General features: G+C 42.1%; 1 protein-coding gene across 5 annotated transcripts in view; it reads left to right on the top strand.

The window, feature by feature from the left end:
* GUK1 (guanylate kinase 1) overlaps nt 1-24587 on the top strand; it is a 177865-nt gene that overhangs the window by 116485 nt on the left and 36793 nt on the right. For all 5 annotated transcript variants that reach the window (XM_078665321.1, XM_078665323.1, XM_078665325.1 and 2 more), the window contains exons 4-5: nt 8167-8263; nt 15322-15460. In XM_078665321.1, coding sequence (XP_078521447.1) covers nt 8167-8263; nt 15322-15460 — 236 coding nt within the window. The remainder of the gene's footprint in view (nt 1-8166; nt 8264-15321; nt 15461-24587) is intronic.

Genomic DNA, 24587 nt, shown 5'->3' with positions numbered 1-24587 from the left:
AAGGCACACACCACCACTAGGACATATTTAAGGTTATTACAACGCTCCAGTTGGATATAATCCATTTGCAGTACTTCGAATGGTGCAGTAGGTGGAACGAACCCTCCTTTAGGAGTAGAGGTTCCTTTTGCAGGATTGTACTGTAGGCATATCAGACAGGTCTGTACTATTCTCCTAGCCGTGCTGGTAATCTCAGGATGCTCCCAAACTCGTGTAAGCGATTTAGTAATCGCAAGAGCTCCAATATGTGCCAACCCATGTGTCATTTGAACCATTGCCTGTAAGTAAGCAGCAGGTAATTTCCATCTCTTCATGTCTTTGCTTCTCCAGCAACCCTCATCATCCAACACTCCCTCTATTGCCCATGCTGCAAGCTCCGCTTCAGACGCTGATTTCTGTATGTCTAAAACTTCCTCTCTAGCATCATGCCATCGCTCAGCTTGCGATCTCACCACATACATAGGGGAGTCATTTTGCAACATGGCAGTCTCTCTCGCTATGCGGTCTGCAAAAGCGTTTCCTTGCCCTATTTTGTCCGTCACCTTTTTGTGTGCACTACATTTTATTATCGCCACCTTCCTTGGGCATAATAGTGCATTCAGGAGGTCGCATACCAACTCTCCATACATGTGTGTTCCGTGTGAGGTCATAAACCCTCGTTCCCTCCAGAGGAGGCCAAAATCGTGCGCTACTCCAAAGGCGTAACGACTATCGGTGTAGATATTCACACATAATCCAGCACTTAGCTCACATGCTTTCGTTAAGGCTATCAATTCAGCCGCTTGAGCAGATTTTTGTGGTATTCGTGCTGTTTCTACCACTGTCTTAAGTGTCGTGATCGCATAGGCTGCGGAAGCCGTACCATCTGGCAATCTCACACACGATCCATCAACCCACAGTTCCCCATCTACATCAGGAAGTGGCGTGTCCTGTAAATCGACACGACCCTTTGTTTGTTCGTCAGTCAGAAAAACACAATCATGTTGTTCTTCCTCCTGGGTCTCAGTAACAGGATATGGCAATAAAGTAGCGGGATTCAAAGTGGCGCACCTCTTCAATGTAATGTGTGGCGCCAGCAATGTTAACTTGTATCCTGTTAAACGGGCACTGGTTAGATGCTGCGTTTTCGTTTGGTTCAATAGCGCATCTACTGCATGGGGAACTAGCACCAACAATTTGTGTGACAGAACTATTCCCTCACTCTGCCGTATAGCTACTGCTGTTGCTGCAACTGCTCGAAGGCATCCAGGCAGTCCTCGAGCCACAGGATCGAGTACCGCTGAAAAGTATGCGCAAGGACTCTGTTTATCTCCGTGTAACTGTACCAAGACTGACAATGCGCACCCATCCTTCTCATGTACATACAGTGTACTGAGCTTTGTATAATCTGGTGTACCTAACACTGGCGCAGAACAAAGAGCTTGTCTCAGTTGTTCAAAAGCATTTTGACATTCGTCCGTCCATTCGAGGGGGAGTGATGCAGTTTTGGACAGCAATGCTAACAAGGGTTTTACAATGTACGAAAATCCTAGTATCCATTGCCTACAGAAGGACGTCAACCCTATGAAAGCACGAACATCCTTCTGCGTGCAAGGGACTGGTGTATCTAAGATTGCTTGGATTCGGTCTGATGTTAATGCACGTCCCTTCTTAGACAAAAGATGACCAATATATGTCACCTTTGGTCTACAATATTGTAGCTTCTTCCGCGAAACCTTGTGATTGTGTTCCGCAGGAAAGAAAGCAGGGAGAGTGTACTCTCCTCGCATTGCTCCTGTGTGTCTGCTGCAAGCAGAATGTCATCAACATATTGTATGAGTGCCACCCCAGACTTCAAATCAAATGAATCAAGTTGTCTTTTCAAAGCCTGACTGTAAATGCTAGGACTTTCGGTGTAACCTTGAGTAACTCGACAAAATCTATACGATTTATTATTTAATGTAAAACCGAACAAATATCGGCTATCAGGATGGATAGGGATTGAAAAGAAAGCGTTTTTCAAATCAATCACTGTAAATGTAGTAGCCGTGGGTGGAACCAAAGTAAGTAAAGTGGTAATGTCAGATACTACTGGATACTGCGGTACAACTATCTTATTAATTTCCCTCAAATCAATAATAAAACGATAGATCTTAGTATCTGTGTCTTTCTTTAGGATCGGAAGAATTGGACTATTGCAAACATTATAGGGAACTTCCTCCCCCACCCCTGCCATTATCAAGTCCTTCACAATATGTATCAAAGCTATTTCGCCTTCTCTAGAGATCTTGTACTGAGGAACACGAGGTAAAACCGCTCCCTCCTTCACAGTAATGCGCACAGGAGGAATAATCATTTGGCCCACATCAGTATCGGAAGTAGCCCATAACGTACTTGGAAGGGAAGCTAATGCGTCGGCCTCTTGCATGAGGCACGATCTCTCTATTTGTGGGTAGTTTTCATTCAAAATGACCCGCACCCCTTCAGGGGCACAGCGTATTGTTGCACGAAAATGCTTTAGCATATCAAGTCCCATAATATTATCTGGTGTATTTGGAGATAATAAAAACGGACATGGGGCAGTGAATTTATCAACATGAAATGTAAGGGGTTGAGACAATGGGCTTAGTGAAGGTGTTCCATCTAACCCTATTGCTGTAATCGTTTCGCCAGACAGGGGAGCCCTTGGAACCAGGTGTTTAGACAGAGCACTTCGAGTAGCTCCTGTGTCGACCAGAAACTGATCAGTAGAACCCAAAACATGTGCTGATATATATGGACCCCTTTGATTGACTGGTACTTCAACCGATTCCACACCCCATCCTACGCAACCCTATGCATAATTTTTATCCTGAGACTCAGTATACTCTCCTTCTGCTATCTGATACTAATTCCGTCGATCAAAAGTATTATGTTCAACCTGACCACGACCCCTCTCTTCACCCCTACCGCGAGCATTCGCTCCACCTCTTGGTCCTGAATAACTATTCCGTGACCTTCCACTTCCTCGACCCCTCTGACTACGCTGTTCACGAAGCACCGGACAATCTGCGAGCCAATGTCCAAACTGCTTACAGTATGCACACTGATCCTCAGAAATGTCGGAACGAGGGGGAGACGTAACGTACGATCCTCGTCTACCCCTATCGTTCCCTCCCGATTGCGTAGCACAAACCTGTGCCAACATCACTTTCGTCTTTAAGTCCTTCGCTTTTTTATCACTACTCTCTTTAGCCTCTAGTTCCTGACGTTCATAATACTGAGCCATAGTTAATAAGGAGGCAGGCGTTGCCGTGTTCCATGAACTTTCACTAGCCTTCAATCGCTTAGCAATCTCCGGTAGGAGATTAGCCACATACTTATCTACGAATAAGTGCCTGCCCGTGTCCTCGGTTAATGATTGACCACTGTAATCATGGAATGCTTCCTCAAAACGTGAAAAGAAATCAGAAACCGATTCGTCTGGCTTCTGCTTACACGACGCTAACACTGTCCAATCTATTTTCTTAGGAGGGACAAGCGTTTTTAACTTATTCAAGATAGCTGTTGGCAAATCTAAAATCAACTGACACGGTTTACATGCAGGTTCCCTATCCGAATCAGCTCTCACTATGTCCTTCCAATCTGCGCCTAATATCGTTCGATCGTCAAACTTACGAATCACCCTCCACATATCAGGAGGCAATATCAGCCCAAAGAAAAGATCAATATCAACTAACGTCATAATGCACGAAGAAATAGCACCCTCCACACCTTCATAGAAAGCTGCTGGATTTTTACGGGGGTCAGGCAAAGCATTCTTAAGTGCCATAACATCTGCTCTATTCCATGGCGTATAAACCCAATTATACACAAAATAGCCCTTTGAATCTTTAGACGTCTTATCATCCGTACCGTCCCCTTTAGGAGGGACATACAAAGGTGCAGCTTCCCGCATAGGCAAAACATTAATTGCAACACTCTTATCTGATCCATAAATAGGGCACACTCGGGAATTTTCCGTCGATCCAGACGCTGATTGCTCTGATGTTTTGTTCGCCGCTCGCAATCGTGTCGCCTCATCTCGTAACTGAACCAACCGCCGGAAGAATTCATCCGCATCTGAAAGAGCAAAAATACCTTTACGAAAATTCTCCCGACCAACTGATATATCTTTAGGTTCCAACTCAGGAGAGTGTTTTCTAAACCGCTCAACAACTTCACCTGCAAGATGATCTAAAAAATACAATCGTTCCTTGTCGGACCACTTGCTCATAAAATCATCAACCTCTGAAACAGTTATAGAATTTACATTAAGTTTGCGGGCAATCGAACGCAATTCCGTCATACGCTCGACCTGTAACCTGGTACGTTGTTTGTCCTGATTATCCTCGTCCGATTCCACATCTGGAGCCGTAGGCTGAACATACGGGGGCGGGCAACGATCTAACAATGAAAAATCATCTAATTCATTAGTAAGGACAGGATAAAGAGGACGTCTAATAGGAAACTGACCATTAACCTGCAGGTTACGTTCTCGACTCTTTCTCTTTCTGTTCCTGCAATTCCTTCTCCTGTAGCTGTAAAGCTTTATCCCGAGCAGCCTTTCGCTGCTCTTTGTCCGCCGAGGCTTCTGCACGCTTCATTCGTTCACGGACCGCTTTCTCCCACATACGCACACAATCAAACATATCCTGCCTAGACCTGCGCTGAAACAAACACTGTTCTACATACTGGACTTTTCGCAAATCGAATGACCCATGTAGTGGCCATTGCAATTCACGATCAGGTTTAGTATATTTGTGCCATAACGTGCTATACATTATGGGAGGAAGGCCAAATTTAATGTACATTTCGCGATTAGGAGTCCCCTCTGGGGGAGCCGGCTGAGATTCATTTAATCGATAAGTGGTACCATTTCCAAAGCAGCACTTTCCTCGGAGTGTGCTGAGGACAGGCATGTTCAAAATATCACGGAAAAATGCGATATTAAATAAAATGGCACTTAAGGGTACTTATGCACAATGTGCCGTTCAAACAAATTCAAAAGCAGAGAAATATCCCTCCATGCCTGCCTATGTGAGGTGCACTCCACATATAATTCAAATCATAGGTCCAAACGTTAGCTAACTCATACAAATTCAAATTCAAAAAGGCACAGTAAGTGTCAATAGACTACCTTACCAAACATAAGCTCACCAAATATCTTCAAAGGTGTCCAGATTTCCAACTGCCAAGTTCCGTAGCCGAATCAGCCAAAACAGGCACTACACGACAAGCCAAATGATCAGAACCTCAGTCGAGGACCGGCGCCACCTGGAAGGTCAGATCAGAAGGAAAGGAAAAAACACCGTGGGTGCCAAGACTCGGGTCACTCAGTGGCAGCGTACGCGTCCATAGCGAGTTTCCAATCCTTCGTCATGACCTCTCCTTCGGGCATCCGAGTCGCCGATGAGGTCCCTTCGTGGTCGCCAATTGTGGTGTCGGGTTCTATCAGGTCTACATACTTGCAGAAACACTCGCACACCATAAAACAGAAGTTGGCACGGAAACTGAAAATGCAAAGAGACAAGTTTATTAGGACCCCATGGGGTGGTGGTACATTCATACAGCACCCTTCGGCAATGCAAGAAGTATCACACCGAACATCGGTGTGCGACCTCTTTTATACATTTTAAAGGTAATAAAAAGGTAGGCGGTATACATTAGAACAGTTTTAGGTACATATAAGGGCATTTTTGGAACACAGCCAACATGGATGAGGGGTTTAATACCACTGGTCAGTTGGGAGGAACATTCCTAAGGAGTGACCACTCTCTAGTCCAAAGATCAGACGTACGCATGCGCGAGACTGACCATTGCTAAAAATAGCCTGTTGCTGGGTAGGGTAAAGGTTCATTGGCATGAAGGAAGGACGAAAGGGCATGCTGACCACGAGGCCGCATGTTCATAGGCAATGGAAGCCACCGAATACAAAATGGCCCCCACACGTTTAGTCAAGTTAACAGAAATGTTCGTGTAGCTGAGCTTAACGCTAACTCAGGTATTGCCAAATTACGACACCATGGCGACTGGCACTTTTACTTCAGTTGTTACACGGGACCTGTTATTTAGTCTGTATACACTATTTACTTTATTGAGTTTCTCTTACTGCGGGCCGTACATACTATACTTCAGCTGAAACCACTGGTGTTTTTTAAGCAGCACGGCCGCACCCGTAACACGGGCGTCTGCTTTCAGTCACTTTAAACCAGCATTATCTTGTGTCTGTTTCAACCCCACCAGTAAAATGGATTTAGAAATGATTAACAAATTGTCATGTGAATTCAAGGTAGCACATAATCCTGTGGGCTGAAGCTGACAACAGCACATCTGTGTTACATGTCATCTGCAGTAAAGGACGGGTTGTTTTCAAAAGCCTGTTTAATTAACAACAAGAACACAACAACCACCACCGCCACCAATACCACCACCAACTCTACAAATAACACCAGTACCACAAATACCAACACTACAAATACCAACACTGCCAATACCACCACCAATACCACTATCTCCACCAATACTACCAGTACCAATACTATCACTACCACCACCACCACCAATACTGCCACTACCAATACCACCAATAATACCAATCCACCACCAATACCACAACCACCACCAATACTATCACTACTACCAATACTTACCACCACTAATACCAATCCCACTACCACCACCACCAATACCACTACCACTACCACCACCAATACCACTACCACCACTAATACCTCTACCACCACTAATACCTCTACCACCACTAATACCAATCCACCACCAATACTACCACGACCACCACCAATACCACTACCACCAATACTACCACTACCACCACCAATACTGATACCAATCCACCACCAATACCACTACCACCACCTATACCACTACATCTACGAATACCAATCCACCACCAATACCACTACCAATACTACGACCACCACTAATACTACGACCACCACCAATACTACTACCACCACCACCAATACTACTACCACCACCAATACCACTACCACCACCAATACCACTACCAATACTACTACCACCACCACCAATACTACTACCACCACCACTACCAATACTACCACTACCACCACCAATACTAATACCACTACCACCACCAATTCTACCACTACCACCACCAATACTAATACCACTACCACCACCAATACTACCACCAATACCACCACCAATACCACCACCACTCCCAGCACCACCACCACCACTCCCAGCACCAGCACCACCACCACCACCACCAATACCAATACCAGTACCACCACTACCAATGCCACCACCACCACCAACACCTCCTCAGCGCCTCTCGCTCACTAGTAATAGCAGGGGCACTGTACAAGGCCGGAGGTGCACCCGAGACCATTCCTCCCTTCATGCCTGCCATATAGCACAGCCCGCCCTGCACCAGGAAGTGAAGCTAGGGCCCTACTACAGTTGGAGTGTTTTTTTATTAGGCCAAAGATAGCAATGACATTACGCAATGCCACACCGCACACTCAAATCACGGAAAGGGCAGGAAATAGCCCCCCCGCTCTTCCTCCTGAGCCGCAACAGTGTAATCACCGAGCAAAAGGTGTTGGAGTGCTTTGTTAGCGTTTAAAGTTCGGATCATATGTAACTCACTTCACACTTTGTGTTTGTGTAATTTACAACACTTGGATATCTTCTTCACTGCACTATTTATCACTACTTTGAAGATGTCGCAGGCCGGTCTCTTCCTCTGATATTTACAATCTAACAAGCGGTCGAGAAGGCCCTTTATTGCAATGCAATAGGTCTCGCATTTGTGAGAGTTTAAGCTATTAGTATTGTAAATGATAATGCCTTTTATTTTTGTTTTAAAACCCAAAACATAAATACAAGGCATTGTCATTTAGAATGCCAATAGCTCAAACTCGCATGAATGTGAGGCCTATTGCATTGCAAATGCTCGTTTATCCCATTATCTATCTGTTCGATCAATGCCGATTATGTAATCTAAAATTATATATGCTTTTATGAAACCATGAGTCTATGCCTTGAGTTGGTTGTTCAACAGTGAAGTACAGTAGAAGCTTTTGAGATGCCTTGATGATCTCGTTATAGACCTTAAAAAGCAGTAGCTAAGAAATAAGCAGTCTGGTGAAACATGGCATTTTGTTTGAATTCTTCCAGATTACCACTTTGTTTCTCGAAATGACATGGAGAAGGCAATCGGCAATGGGGAATTCATTGAGCATGCAGAGTTCTCCGGCAACCTATATGGAACCAGGTACCAATTGACTTTTGATATGTCACTAAGTAACTATGAAAAAGGACTAGTCTTCATTACTACTTTGCTTCAATTTACGCAAAACTTCTCATAGGATATTTTGTTGTGTTTGGGGTTAATTTCCTGTCTCTGAACTGATTATTTTATTTATCCTCAACATTACAGATTCTTTGGAAAAAGATGCACTTAATTTAAATCTTCCTTTCCTGGTATACATCATGATGTGCTTATTTTTCGTAGTGTGCAGCTTCAGGGCAGACATAAAAACGATCATTTAGTGACCGATAAATAATGCAGTAAACAGAGGGAAAGGAAAATTGTAGCCTGACATCGGTAATGGTGGTTTATCGCAGGGTTTCCAAAACTGTTGTTCTCGAGGTGCTCTTTGGTGGGTTGGAATAGTGGGAGCAATACATAAAGATTCCTTTAAAGTGTGTGTTTACCTTGACGCATTTGCCGGTGACCAAAAGACAGAGGTCACATTTCAGGTTATATCTTTTGATAAATTGCTGCCGGATTTGTGTTTACTTTTCTTTCTCTGACTGCAAAGTAAGATGAGTTTATAAAGTTAATTACATGACAACCTTGGTGGAGTGCAGAGAATTTCAAAGGAAAGGCTCTGGGATGTCTTGTTTTTTGTAACACTTTACCTGTAAATGGAACTGTTTTACATTCAGCAGTCAGGAAAGCAAAAATGAAGCACAATTTGTTTGTAATTCTGAAGTCTGCTGGAAACTGATTTTAATAGAATCAAACCAAATCAAGACAATTTACTCTGTGATGCGCCGTGATAAATATTAACAAACTGGATCACCACACGTTACCAACTGAGTGATGTATAGTTCTATCAGTAACACTATCTCTGTGCAAGGTTAGCGGCCATTTCAATGGAAAATGTGCCATCTGTAAATTACAATGCGCTACCACACAAAGCTTTAGTTGCGTTAAATCACCTCTCCTCATGCACATTAAAGGTAAGTGGGTTGTGAAAATGTGTCATTCTAAAAAGTAGGTCATGGTTCTAAAAATTTTGGGAACCACTGGGTTGTCCTCTTTAGTATTAAGGTCACTGAAGGCACATCCTACCCAGTGCCATCTTTATGTTGGGAATCTGACTTCAGTGCTAGTACCATATGTTTCGCTGAACCCTGGTGCTATAAAAGTAGAAGTCCCCTCACTACCTCCCAACACATAACAAAAAGTTCTCTCTAACTAGAAACGTTATTTTTAACCTGCACGCTTCATTATTTTGCTCACTACAGCCAAGAACACACAGCAAGGTGTGGCTGCTGTGTCGTGGACTAGAAACTTGAAATCCGCACCACAAGTGTGCAAGAGGATGGGAGAAGCATCCGTGGAAAAGGGAAATTCTGTTTCTTTTCAGTGCATTCTCTCTGCTGTTCATAAACAGTGGAATCTGTCTGCAGTTTTGCCAAATCCTTAAATGCAACTAATAAATGCGCATTTTCCAATTTGAAAATAAAGTCAACAAATAAAACAAGCTTGTTCGAGACAACTCTGCAACTGATAGAGTACCTCGGAGCAATCGTATGTACGGAACTTGCCAAAATATTCTTTTTGGATTACACCTATTCAAGTGAAATTCTGTCTCTGACTCATTGTCCGATAGTTGGGCAAGTCTCCTTGCATTTGGGTTCTGAATACCTTGTGCATTTCTGTGGTCCAGAAGACCAGGCTACATCTGTGTCCATTGCTGTGGTATGCAGACTGTCATAGCCAAAAGTTTATAGATCTCCTGAAAAAAACATAATTCTAAAACTACATTGCAGCTTCCTGGACCTCACTGATGCTGAAAGTGTCGAGTGAGGATAAAATAATCTTATAGGCATTACATCAGCTTTGTATTAAAATTACGCTGCTTGTGCCTTCTAAGAAGCCTCAATGCTTCACATCTCAGAGTGCACTATACTGGCAATTCCTTCCCAGAGACAGTTCTTTTTTTCTGACTCGCGAGGGTGGGTCTGAGAAACAAAACTGTGGGTGTGTTCCCAATTGCTACAAACTTTTCAGTCACAACTGCAATTTTTTTTTTTTTTTTTTTTAATCCATCATTTGACGTTTTTTAACATTGAGAAGCACTTCCAACCTTTCTTTGGTTTTCCCAGCAACTCTTTTCTCACAATGCCATCGCTGTTTGTTAGGTGCCCTTATTGTGGCAGGAGAAAAACAGCTTCAAACTCTTTCAAGGTTTATGTAGCCTGCATTCCTTGTTAACATTCCAGGAAGTGAATGTGAATTTTCTGTAAAAAAATAAAATTAAAACTATGCAGAATAAGACACTTAAAGATTGTGAAGGCATCAGACTGAAGAGCACGCTTGATTATTTGAAATCCAAGGAGAAGGAAAGGTGTAATGACCTATTTAGTGACATTATTGACATCACAGATGACATGCTGGTCGGCTATCTGGAAAAGCCTTGCTGTAGGGTGAAGGTTGTATGTAGTATGTGCTTACTTTCTTAAGGGGCCTTGAGTATCTGGAAAGAGTGATCTCTGCATGAAAATTTGTGTATAGGAGTGGAGACTGTAAACACCAGATAGTTGACAACCCATGAGTGTGTGATTGCCCACAATATATCGGCTCCCTGCAAAGTGCTGGGTTCAGAGTAAAGGCTGTACATAGTAGGGCCTTAACCATTCAAGTGGCCTTTGGTGTGTAGAGGGATTGGGCTGTCTAACAAGCGGTTCTGCACCGGATGAAAAAACTGTTTGTAATAGTGTAGCGGGTTCGGCAGTAAAGGGCAGGATACGTGTCTTTGTTTTAGAAGGCTTTATTCGTGAAAACAAATAGTCCGTGCAAGTTGTCCTGACTGGGGCTCTTCTGGGATATCGGCTTCGTACTGTTTGCCTCCTCCTTGTCCGGACGCTTTCCTCCTCTCGCTGAGTATGTCCGGGACTCCTCCTGGTAGGGGCGTGGAAGGCTCCGTGGTGCTGGGTCGCCGTCTCGAAGCGTGAAAAGGAAAGGTTAGAAAGGGAACGTATCAGTCCTTTTGTGTATTTCCGTAAACTAGCCAGGGATAGGGAGTGAGGGAACACCACCCGTGCAAACACTCCGAACTCTGGTGCAAAGAAGGGGGTGTGAAAGAGGATGTAGGGAAGGGGGATAATATCTGGGAAATACAAGGGACCAGGTCACGTCACCGACCCACCCTTTCTCCCGACCCAGCCTGCTATACGCCCCCGTACCTGGGAGAGCCACACACCTCCAGGCGTGCGGCTGGGCGGCTCGTGTTGCCGATGGCCTCCTGGCTCCCGCGCCGCCAACGGGTCTTCTTTCCTCCACTCCTCCGTCGATGGTATTTTGGTTCCACGCTCTTCCGACTCTCCTATTCCGATCTCCTCCTCCAACTCCTCACTTGACTCCGCTCTCCAAACACCTCCTACGCCTCCGGTGAACAAGCACACCCTGGCGTCCTCTCTCGCTGCTCTTGACGGCGTTGGTGGCTCCTCCCACTCTCCTAGCTCCTGCCAGTTAAAGGGACCACCGTCTTCTTCCTCGTCCTGTGTACCATACTGACCTCCGGAGCATGTCCAGTCGGTGTTCTGTGAAGAGAAGAGGGGGGGGTCACGACATGAGTCCCCTAATGAGGGAGCTGAGTACCTGGGCCGCTGGGGAATCCGACTCCCCCCTGTTACAAATAGGTACTTTCCCACCCACGTGTGGCAGATTGCCCATGAGAGGTGGGTTTGCTGCAAAGGATTCACCTTACAGGCCAAAGGCTGTCTGTAGTAGGGACTTGGCCACCTACTGGGGCTTGGTTGTCTGGACAGAGTGAGTCCTCCTTGAAAAGTTGTTCAGAGGGCAGAGATTGTGTGCAGCATAGGCTTGCTCATCCTGGAAGATTACCTACATGAGTCGACTATCCACAAAGTGTTAAGTATAGGGCGAAGTCTGTGCGTAGGACAACCATCACCCAAGGGTACTTTTGTGTGTCGGTGGTTAATTTTATTAAGGGCCACTGTAATAATGTGCCAAGGGATGACCAAATCATCACAGTGCATGCATTCCTCCTGCAATTTCTCTAAGGGAAATGCAGTCATCTCTCCTTCGTTTCCCTCCTCTTGTTTCCTTTCCTTTCCTTCCTCTCCATCTTCTTGTGTTTCTTTGCCCATTTAATTTCTAGTTTCTCATCTTCACTTCATTTTCAAATGCATTTGACCAATGCCGAAATGTGTAAACACATTCCTTAAACTCTCATGTCTTCTAATACTGGGTCAACTAAATTGAACTCTAGCTTCTTCGCAGGTGTAATATTTTTCTCGAGACTGATCTCATATTTCTGAGTTACTTCTGCTAATCTATTGTACACTATTGCTGCTCTTCGTGTGATTTCTTTACACAGGTAAATTAACTCCTTTCATTTGTATTGCTCGATATGTTCGAATTCCAAGCATCCTCTTATTATTTCTTCTAATTCCATCTTCCGTTGGGACACATTGAATGTTTTCTCCCTTTTTGAATCTGGTCTTTCTACCTTCCTGTTCCCTGCTGCTTCTTCTAGCCATAAAAGTTGGTACATTCTCTTCTGTAGAAGCATTAATGTCACCTGGGGCAATTTGAGTTGTGCTTGTACTGTCTGTGGGGGTCTCCATACAGCAATCTGGGAATTTTGTGATGTCAGGACGAATCCTGTGGTACGCACACCTCCAACAACTTGAGCTTATGGCCTTAAATCCACATTTGGCGGAGCAGTTGCAATAACTGGGTATTATCGGGCATTTACGAGAGTTATCTGGGCTTTGGTATGTATTGCAGTTGTACTGGTAACCGTTGGAACCTGTCGTCAAGCCACAGCTTGTGGGACAATTTGGAGTATCTGTATAGGTCTTTCAATTGGAGCTAAACTCTAATCTGCAGGAGCAGTTGCCATTGTCGCACTCGCATCAGAACTAGAGTCTCTGTGAATCATAGGAGTTGTATATGATGGAGGTCTCGGTCCCAACATCTGTTTCAAAATCTGATCTCCAGAATCTGTCTCAATGATCCCCTTCTTTCTTTTGATGATCTTTCTCATTCTCCTGCTTCGCTGCTTGTGTAGTCATAGCTGGATATATTCTGGTTCCCTACATGATGGCCTTCCTCCATCTACGCTTTTCTTCATTGCATTGAGAATCCACATAATTCTGCACTGTTTGTTTTGTCCTTTTCTGATACTTTTCTCTCTTCTTTTCCCTCGCAACCTTCTCACTTGCATTAAAAGCTTCATATTGAGTAGGTCTAGATGGTGACCTCATCTCATGCAATTTTCCCTTCACATTTTCAAGAATCATTGTATTAAATGCCCCATACCTAGGAAAACTCAATGCACCATCTTTCTCAGGGATTCTCCTCCACTGGCGAAGCCAAGACAAAGTGTGTAACCCATGCTTCCTTGCCATAACATGAGCAGGCATACCTTCAGGAGGTGCCTCTTTGCCCTTTCGTACAGGAATGGTAACAACGCCTAATTCTTTAAAACATTTAGTTTTGGATGTATAGCCGGCCAAGAAATTCCAATCTCAATATTATCGTCTTGATCCGTATGCATCAATTCTCAATAAACCAATCCAATTTAAGCTAATGATGTACCAAATTTCCACCGCCAATCCAAATATGTTAATTGTAACGTCAACTGAATTATATCATGAGCTTCACATTTTCCAGCATACACCATTGTTTTGGTATTTATTATGGTGAATGAGTGAAAGCAAAAACTAACCAAATTCGATGAGAACGTTTACTTTAAGAAGGAAAGAAAAGATTTATTTAAATTGACACATTTCACGAAGATGACATCATTAAGGAAGTTACTGTGAATTATTTATTTAATACTGCACCATCTGGCTAAAACACGTATATATTTGAGGATGGTTCAAATAAAAAAAAAACAAGCAAATAAATGAGGCATTGCTTAACTTGACAGTGAAAATATGATGTAAATGGATGCTTACTACAAAAAACAATCCAGCTAATCATGCTACACAATCATTTTGCACGTTTAATAAAAGGCACATTTTCCATTTTCCAGTTTTTTTAAGCATTACTCAGGTTCATGTTTTACAGGCTAACCACACTATTGTAAGCTACATTTTCTCTTTGTAGCAAGCTTCATGGCACTACCAGTGAATTTGAAAATGCTTGTGGTCTCCTGCAAAAAATATATCTCACAAATATTTATGCTTGTCTTCAAATGACTGAAGGAGTGCTCTCTTCGTTATGAAGCAGTAAGGTGGCATATTGATGATCTGCCCCATTTTCACACTCCTAGTCCATAGTGGAACGTTAGTGTATTCTTTGCCTTTTAATGACTGAACATTTGGAACCTGAAGCATCTTGTGGCATTGTGACACATTTTGTGAATTGTAAGACCCATGGTCTGTTACGGGTGTCTTTTGCAAACATTAATTTCCAGGTCCATTTTCTCATGAAAATACATCATTTAGCTGGAACTTTGAGCACCATCCCTTTGCTTTAACCCCAGTCTGGCAAAAGGTGTTGTGTTTTTCCAGCTTTCTTGGTTCTTTGAACATTAATCTGTTCAACATTCTTTGAATGAAGGAAAACACGACGAGTAGTAGGGGAAACGATCAGTGCAGTTATTCTGGTTCTTTAGACCCTTGTTTTCTCAGACTGTCAGAAAACACTTGGTTAGCCCTTCATTAGTCATGTCCCATGATCCTGTGATACCAGGCATCGGGAACATATGGCCATTCCCTGATACTATCGGTTGTATACACATAAGAGTTGAATTAGCACGCAAGGATGGGACGTCAAACTGTGGTCATTCACAAGAATTTTAGTCATATGATGTTTTAATGGCATCATTGTTTCTACCTGTGGTGTACGCATTTCCCAGCCAGTTGAGGAGGAGAGCCATTTCCAAAGGTCTGGAATTGTCATGAACATATTGTGAGCTTTTTAATCTGTTGTTTCCTTAAGCAGTCATCTTTAAAGTCAACCACCTAGGACCTAACCAGTGGAAAGCATATGTACGCCTATATTTATCTCCTGGTGTGGCTATTATTTTTATCTAACCAACTCTACTGTTCTGTCCCCAGTAAAGCTGCTGTCCAGGCTGTGCAGGCACAGAATCAGATCTGCATATTAGATATCGATATGCAAGGTGTGAAGAATATTAAGAAAACTGATTTGAAGCCACTCTACATCTCTGTTTTTCCTCCGTCTGTTGAGGTTTTGGTAAGTTTGTTTTCCTGTTCCATATTACCCTTACAATCTCTCAAGGTTCCATTTTGCCTTGTCACCAGCAAAGCCTACACATTTCTTTTTGATTTAGAGTGTTCTTGAAACCTGGACATCCTTAATCTACTAAACTAGCAACTATATGGTTTCTTGGCCTTCTAAAGCAATTGGCTCAAGATTAATGATGCTCTCCTCCTTGTTTCAAACTTTACTTCTATATCTGTGGCCATTATGGCCAAACGGCTTACTGGGATAGCAGAAAATTGTGTGTCTTCTACTTGTAGAATGTCTTATAGACCCGTAATCGTATCTGAGTATTTTGCCATAAGTATTATTTTGGCTGCCAGACAGAAGCCCATATTTTTCTTTAGTTTTACTTCTCCTTCCACACCATTGATGTGGTATTGGTATATGTAGCTTAATCTCTATTACTTTTTGATGTAAACTCCTGTGTTTATCTTTTATTTTTTTCCCCTTCCACTGCTCTGTGATCAGCTAATAGGTGGTACTTGATGTGATGTCTTTAGAAGCACACCTCATGTTTAAAAAAAAAAAATAATAATCTTTTCCCAAGACTATTCTTACTCCTAGTCATGGAGCCAGGCATCAGGGAGACTGAGATTCCTGACCGTGTCTAACCATAAGTGAATTTCATAAAATAAGTTAATAATCGTGAATATCCGCATGCATTTCCCAGTGCGATTCGAAAAACAATACAATTTATGAACCCCTTTGTAGGAGCTATACGCCTGTGCATGCCTTCAATGTGCTGTTACTTAGAAGCAATCATCCTATGTCAGGATGACGTAAGGAGGAATAATAGTGCTTAATTCAGAACCCAATTGTCAAGAATAAGGAGAGTGTAGTTCTTTCCACAGAAAGAATGCTCAACATCCAGGCCGCTAACCTCATTAGTGTATCAAGCTGTGTGTGCTAGGTCTCCTAATCAAGTCAAGTTGTTGTGTTACAACAGGAACTTGACCTAAAGTCATTTAGGTCACACACACATACCGCTGCCATTCTTCTTTGGCTGCAGCGTGGATGGGAGGAGGGAAGCAGAAGGGTTGTGTTGCTGTATTGCAGTCTATAATATTTCATAAAGCAATCCACAGTCTTTAAGAATGATTTCCAAGGAAAGTTTATTCCTCATAAAGAATCTCATCCAAGCAGGACATCAGCAAGCAGTAACTGACTATCACATTCTAAATGTTACATTCTAGAATAAACATCACCTACAACCATAGAGATGTGTTGGGCTAAACCCAACTCCACCATAGATGCATGTTTAACAAGAAAGGCAGAATATCACACATCTCCCTTCCTTATCAAACACAAAAGGACAAACCATAACATTACTATGCAAAAATCACATATCAACAACTTACACATAATCTTTAAGATAACGAGGACTCTTAACAATTCTTGAAGAACTCCGATAAGCACTGTAAAGTTCACCTAACCGTGAACCTTGTTTCATTGCATGTGAATCCTGTAGAGCACTGTCATGTTCACCTAACCGTGAATCATGTTTCATTACACATGGGTCTTGTACCATCACAGGTGAATCTCATTCCTCATCCAACCTGTTTTTTTTCTTGACCACACAAACTCTATTGAGATTCCACACCCGATGGTCCTGAGTTTTAATTGCATTCGAGAAAACCTTAATTACAACCATGGGATCCATATATTTAGATTCTCCCCCTCTAACCAAACCAGGACGTTTAATGGAAACTAAATCACCAATTTCAACCTTCGTTGACTTAACAGCCTTCCTATTATCAAAATCAAATTATCTACGTACAGCCTTCTCTCTCCTTCTTTCCATGACCTCATTATGATCATATAACCCTTCTTTACCTTTAGATTGAGTGTACTCATGAACCCAGCAAGGTTCAAGTAAAGTGTTTGGAACTCTCCCTCTAAATAATATAAAAGGCATCTTTTCAGTTGTCGAATGTGGGGTAATTCTGTATTCCTCTACCTTTCTAATGATTTCACTTTTCCAATCCAAACCAGTAATAACTTTTTTAATCACTCTGTTAAATCTTTCTACCATTCAGTTTCCCTCAGGGTGATAAAGTGAGCATTTTTTATGTACAATACCACATGCATTTAAAAATGCCTCCATCTCTCGAAATTAATTGCACCCCATTGTCCGTTAATAAAGATTTTGGCATACCCTCTCGCAAACAAAGATTTGAGTCAAGTGATAATACACTTAGAATCAATATTGTTTAACAAAAATACCTCAGGCCACCTTGAAAACATGTCGGTGACCACTAATATATAAACCTGCGAGTCCTTCAGATGCAAAGGACCAACTAAATCTAAAGCAATATCAACCCACGGACCTTTTGGCAAGCTTCTAACAATCATGGGTTGAATTCTTGTGCTTTTGGATTTATCGCTCATACAACACGCATCACAGTCACGTATAATTCTCCATCCTTTTATCCATGCCTGGCCACCAATAAGAAGAACGCACTCTCTCCTTTGTCTTCGTGATCCCAGGATGACTTAAATGAGCCAGACGCACAATTTCTTTCCTTAAACTAGGAGGTACCAACTTTGTTCCCCTGCACAAAATGCCATCTTCCACACTCAACTCATCCCTCACACACCAAAACTGCTTGGAATCAACTGAACCCTTATTTGCATCACTCCATCTTCTTCTCATTAACTCCATCACTTCCTTAATGACCACATCCAATTCAACCTGCTCAATCCATTTATCTCTAGAGACACATTCAACATCAATTGTACACACACTTTCAAATTCCTCCTCACTCACTTCCTCCATTTCCACATCCAAAGGTACCAATCTTGACAAAGTGTCAGCAATCTTGTTATTTATACCAGGTATATACCTTACATTGAAAGAAAACTCTTGTAAACAAATAATCCACCTGGAAATACGTCCCGATATCTGATCCAAACCCTTTTTCTCAAATATTTCGACCAACGGTTTGTGATCAGATCTCACCTCAAATTCAAAACCCCATAAAAATTTCTTTAATTTCCTTATGGCCCAAAAAATTGCCAAAGACTCACGTTCCACCACCGAATATCTGCATTCAGCATCTCTTAAACTCCTAGAGAGAAAAATAATCGTACTCTCACCACCAGGACCAACTTGTTGTAAAACAGCTCCTAATCCCTTTTCACTAGCGTCAGTTGTTAAAATTGATTTTCTTTTGGGATCAAAACTTTCAAGAAAAGGAGCACCGCTTAATTTACCTTTAACCTCATCAAATTCTGACTGACACTTTGCAGTCCATACAAATTGCTTACCTTTACTTAACAGCAATCTCAAATTAAAGGTCATATCTGAAAATCCCTTGACAAACTTAGCATAATATTCTATCATGCCCAAGAAACTCATTAACTCTTCCTTTGAAGAAGGAGGAGCTAAATCCCTGATCACCTCAATCATTTCTCTTTTAGGTCGGACACCCTGAGCAGTAACGCTGTGCCCCAAATAGTCTAAAGATTACAACCCAAATTTGCATTTTTCTAATTTGATGGTCACATTTCAATCTCGTAACTTGCCTAACACCGCTCTAAGACGCTCATTATGTTGAGACACATCTCCGAAAACCAGAATGTTATCCTGATACACACGCCTCTGACACTCTTCAATACACTTTCCATTATCCGCTGGAAAACGGACGAGGCAGAAATGAGCCAAAACGGCATCCTTTTAAACCTATATGTACCAAAGGGGGTTATGAATGCAGTTTATCCCTTCACTTTTCCTCCAATTCCACCTGATGATACGCCGAAGTGAGGTCAATCGTACTAAACACTTTTGCCCCACCCAACATCAACATCTCATTAATGTTTGGTAACGGGTACCTATCTACAATTACACACTTATTCAACTGGCGCAAATCAATGCATAGATTAAGTTCGCCATTTGGCTTGCGCGCATCGACCACCGGAGCAAGCCATTCCGTACCTTCCACTTCCTCAATTATGCCCCCTTTCAATAATTTATTAAGTTCTTTCTCCATGTCTTCTTTCACATCAATCGGCACATTCCTTACCTTACAAACCACAGGAATATAATTATCTTTCAGCTTGATCTTATGCTTATACCTCTTTAAACATCCAAGATTCTGACTAAACACACAGGGAAATTCCTTCTGAAGAGACACTGCTAGATCACCACTAGAAACACTTTCAACCTCAACAATATCAACTTTTCCCGAAGCAGTAGTGTACGTGTTCTTGTCTCTTAATAAAATCTGGGGATCGGCATTGGGGTCCAAATAAATCCCCATTTCTCCCTGATGAATCCAACTCAACAAACTATCTCCCTTTTTAGAATTGTAAATTTTCCCAGATATCATCCTATCCTTATACTCAATAAGACCAACAAAATAACCATGTAATTTGATGATTTTGCCACCATAAGCTAACTGGATAATATCAGGTTTATACAACTTAATGTTTCCCTTCAAGCACTTCACATAAAAGTCATTTGAAATGATAGTTATTCTTGCACCTGAATCAAACAACACTTTGGTGTCACAACCTTCCACTTTTATGAAATCAAAAGGGCTCGATCTATGTTTTTTCCCTGGCTCCTCGTGTGTGGATGAATCGATTGCCGAAACAATTTGACCACACTCATATTCACCATGACTCGTACCCTCATCGTCATCAAAAATAGCAATTCTTTTTACTCTACTAGTTAACTTAGTTTTGCTTGTAGTTGCAAAATGTCCCTTCTTTTTGCACCTGGTGCAAGTGCTATTCAAAGCAGGACACCTTTTGTCATTTGCTAGATGTCCAGTTTTATCACACCTAAAACATCTAAACACAGTATTGGTTTCAAACTTCTTTTCCTTTAACCCTTCTTCTTTTGAAACCGTTTTGCTCCTAACATCTTGTGATTTCCCCACCATATTACTCTTTATATTCACCACATGCACGTTGTTGTCATTTCCCCCATTTTTCTTTATAATCGCTACACACTTTTGTGAATGTTCAACCCTCTTAGCAATGAGAATAACCTCCTCAAGAGAAGGTTCATCCCGCAACCACAATTCATCTCGCACTTTACCATTCTGCATCCCAGCATAAACTGATCTCTAATGTGTTCATCCGTAAGTCCATCACATTTGCAAGATGCAGCTAACTTCCTTAAATCTGTAAGGTATGTTTCAACAGTCTCACCTTCCATCTGTAATCTCTTACCAAAATTATATCTTTCCAGAACTGTGCTAACTTTAGGCAGATAATGTAGATCTAACCTCTTTATACACACTTCATACTCATTAAGACCATTAGTTCTGAATCTGTTAATTGTGGAAGATGATCAAACACATCTTGCCCTTCTGATCCACAGTCTTCAAGAATGATTTCCAAGGAAAGTTTATTCCTCATAAAGAATCTCATCCAAGCAGGACATCAGCAAGCAGTAACTGACTATATCACATTCTAAATTTTACATTCTAGAATAAACTTCTCCTACAACCATAGAGATGTGTTGGGCTAAACCCAACTCCACCATAGATGCATGTTTAACAAGAAAGGCCGAATATCACATAGTCCCAGTCCCCTCCCCTTTCCATCATCAACTTCAGAGGTACCTTACTTCTTGTGAGAATGGTGTTTTTCCTTTATAATTCCTGCTTTACATTTGTAAGTTTATATATTTCAATTCCAAAACTTTAACTTGAGTATTAATTTTAATTTTGTTTTTATTTTAATTACAATAATGTATGTAGTTTATGTCAAATCTATGTTTATATATTCAACTTATTCACTTATTTAAACTGCCATCATTTTAAATTACACTTCCTTCCCTTTAATGCTTCCATTCACTGAAACCTACAAACTCCTTATTCACCCTTAGTGCTAGTATTCTCTGAACCATAAAAAACCCTTAATACCCTTCCCTGAACCCAAACACCTTACTACCCCTTAATGCTACCATCCCTGAACCCTAAAACCCCTTACTATTGCATAAGTCTTCTCTTATATGAACTAAAAAACTCTTACTACTGCTTAACATTATCTTTTCCTGAACCCTAAACTTTTTCCACCCCCCTATTGCAACGTCCCTGGTCCATAAACCACCCTTACTACCCCGTAGAGTAACTTGCCCTTGACCCGTAAAAAACACCTTCCTGGAACCCTAAAACCCATTAGTACCCCTTAACGCTGACAATCCCTGAAATCTATTCACTCTTACACTCCCATAAGCCCTCCTTATGCCCTAAAACTCCTTACAGCCCCTAATGCTACCCTTCTCTGAGCCCTAAAATCCCTTTACCTCCCCTTAACGCTAACTAGGGGGCTCGGCGTGCTAAAAGCTGGTGAAGACTAAGGGCGAAATACTGATTCTCCTCATTAGTTTCTCATTTCTAAGAGAATCCTCAAGGTCCCACTTGTGGATCCCTGTTATTGCTATCACCACCTCCCTCACCGCTGTCAATGCCCCCAGTATCAGTAACTCTGGGATTGAGTTACAGAGGCATATCAGGGGCGTTGTTACAAGGAAACAAGGAAACACGAAAAAATGTATGTCTCTAAATGGTTAGAAGTACAAGCTATTTTTTACGGCTGTGATGGAATACTTTCTGCTATTTATGTGCAGTGGACTTGTGAAACATTAACATTTTGGTTAAATGTGCACCACCCCACCAGTGGGGTCATCTACAGAATGTATTCATGTGTGCCGTTTACCATGATTCAGTTACCCGGTTTGACACCCAATAATCATGAAATTATCAGATCAATGTATAATTAAGGGTTGCTTATTTTCCTGCAACAATTAGTGTAAAATTAGCATCTGCTTTTTTGCTTGTGCTCTTGCCCTAATGCATATGGATTGCAGTAATTTTCTGTACATGAACAAATCGCATTAAATGCACTGTAAACTGTGTTCCACACATTTCACCAGATGTGTCTCCAGCTTCCCACATAATCTAAATGACCTCCAAAGTAGTGGATCCGTAAATGACCAAATACCCCAAATATTAGTGCATGATTATTCTACGTGTTTCAGAATAATGGCCTACCTGTGTAAGATAAACTTCCCTTTCTAGGTATGGCTTGACAGTGCAACTGTCTGTATGACACATTTTTGCCAGTTCTTTATAATGTACATAGAGCGGCCTTTGGCTTGGCTCCACCCAAAGTAGTGTTACCGTTTCACCTCATGCTAACATCTTTTTTGTTACTTTTCCCCAGCATTTAGCATTGCAAGCAGAACAGTCTTTAATGTAATAATATTTCGGCGTATAATGCAGGCAAACAGCATTCATAAACACCTGTTTGTCCGTTTGTGCATTAAAGTCAGACATTTTGGTATTGGCAGTGCCTGCATGCACTTTAAGGGGCAAATGAGCTGCACAGACTGCCTCCCTTAGGTTGTTTTGCATTTTACGTAAAGGCCTGTTCCATGGCTTTCTGGCAGTCTCTCTTTCCCTTTTAGTACATTTTTACAATTTTTTTGTTTGACTGATTCTGCGTGAGTTGTTTTGTTTAATGCAGTGTTTCAAGTCAATTTCTCCTCGCTATTTAGTTGTGCCCTTTTTGCTCGCGGTTTCTGCATGCTCATGTCCATGGAGGTGCCAATGTTCAATTGCCCTGTTGTACTGGCTCTTGTTTAGGTGGCCTTATGTTGTTTACTCGTTTGCTCCTCGTTAGATATGCATCCTAGTTCTCATTGACTGGACAAATAGTATATGACATGCCTTTGCTTACTTCTTTTATATTAATTGGCATATTTAATACATTCGAATTTAAACAAATTATACATATCCAGTAAAATGAGCTGCCAAAATGACCTGGGTTCCTTCAGGGAACACCACCAATTCAGGGCATTTGAATATATATATATATATCACCAAAACCTCCTCCGAAAAGTAAGCAGAGGCCACAACAGGGGTGTGCAGAGAGGCTTCTTTATTCCGCAACAGTGTCAATAAGGCGAATGCATTTCGACATGTAAGTATGCCTTCCTCAGCGCCCAGAGTCTTTAAGAGTTGCAGATGTCATCGTGCATTTAAATACTAGCCCTGAAACAATTGGTTCCGGTCCGCTCCGCCCCCAAGGACAATGTCCTATCTCACCTTCTGCAGCGCACTGAGTGCATGTGAACTACAGATCCCAGAATGCTGTGTGAGTCCAGGTAGGTAAACTGCGGGGGTAAATAGTTGTAAATGCGGAAAATGGCGCCACAATGTCATCTGGCCAATTCCCCTACATGCTGCTTGAACTCCGATGCCCCCCTGGGTCCCCAGACCACATCAACCACCTGGGACAGGACTCCACTCGGCGGGGGCAAGGCGGGAAATCCAAGCTTGCCCAACGCAGAGTAAATAACTCTGTCACCGCCCCCATCTCCTCCTGTGCCCAAGGGTGGGCCTTGGTAACTCCAGTACCCTGGAAACGTCCTAAAGTATGTATATATATATATATATATATATATATATATATATATATATATACAAAAAGAAATGTCTGAGAACACAGAGGAGATAAATAAAACATCCCTGCTAAATGGATGACCTTTTCAGCTTTACTACATGAATGCTGACAAATCACCCTTGCAGACAAGGTGTAAATGATTGGAAAGTTAGTGTGAGTGCAGAAACGGGAAATATGCTATTTTTACACTAAAAAATATCACTTTAAATGAGGTGTCCAGGGTTCTATATATGGGGAGACCTTGTCACTTGTTACTATGATCCACCCACCTAGGAGGCTATGACAGGCTGCAAGGATTGCGATGGAATGAAATGAAATGAAAAATTGCATTTGTATAGCGCATAACTGCCCTGAGGCCTCGCAGCGCTTGAAGATAAAATGGTTTAGCGCAGGCTCAGGGCAGATCAGCAGGATTTAGCAAACAAATGCTTTTTCAAGGCCTTTCTGAACGAGAGGAGGTTGCTATTTGCTCGGATGGCAAAGGGGAGGGCGTTCCAAAGTCTGGTCGCCGAGTGGGAAAAAGAACGGCCACCCCAACGGGCTTTATTAATTTTAGAGGAGGTGGCCAACTGCAGAGTACCAGACCGAAGGGGGCGTGTAGGGACATAAGGCGTGACCAGAGGGTGCAGAATCGCTGGGCCTACACGATGAAAGGATTTGTGCATAATGCACAGAG

Source organism: Lissotriton helveticus, chromosome 10 (assembly GCF_964261635.1).
Source record: "Lissotriton helveticus chromosome 10, aLisHel1.1, whole genome shotgun sequence".
In the NCBI taxonomy this organism is placed as follows: domain Eukaryota; kingdom Metazoa; phylum Chordata; class Amphibia; order Caudata; family Salamandridae; genus Lissotriton; species Lissotriton helveticus.
Note: the sequence above shows the minus strand (reverse complement) of the source record. Positions and strands in the feature narration are given on the sequence as shown.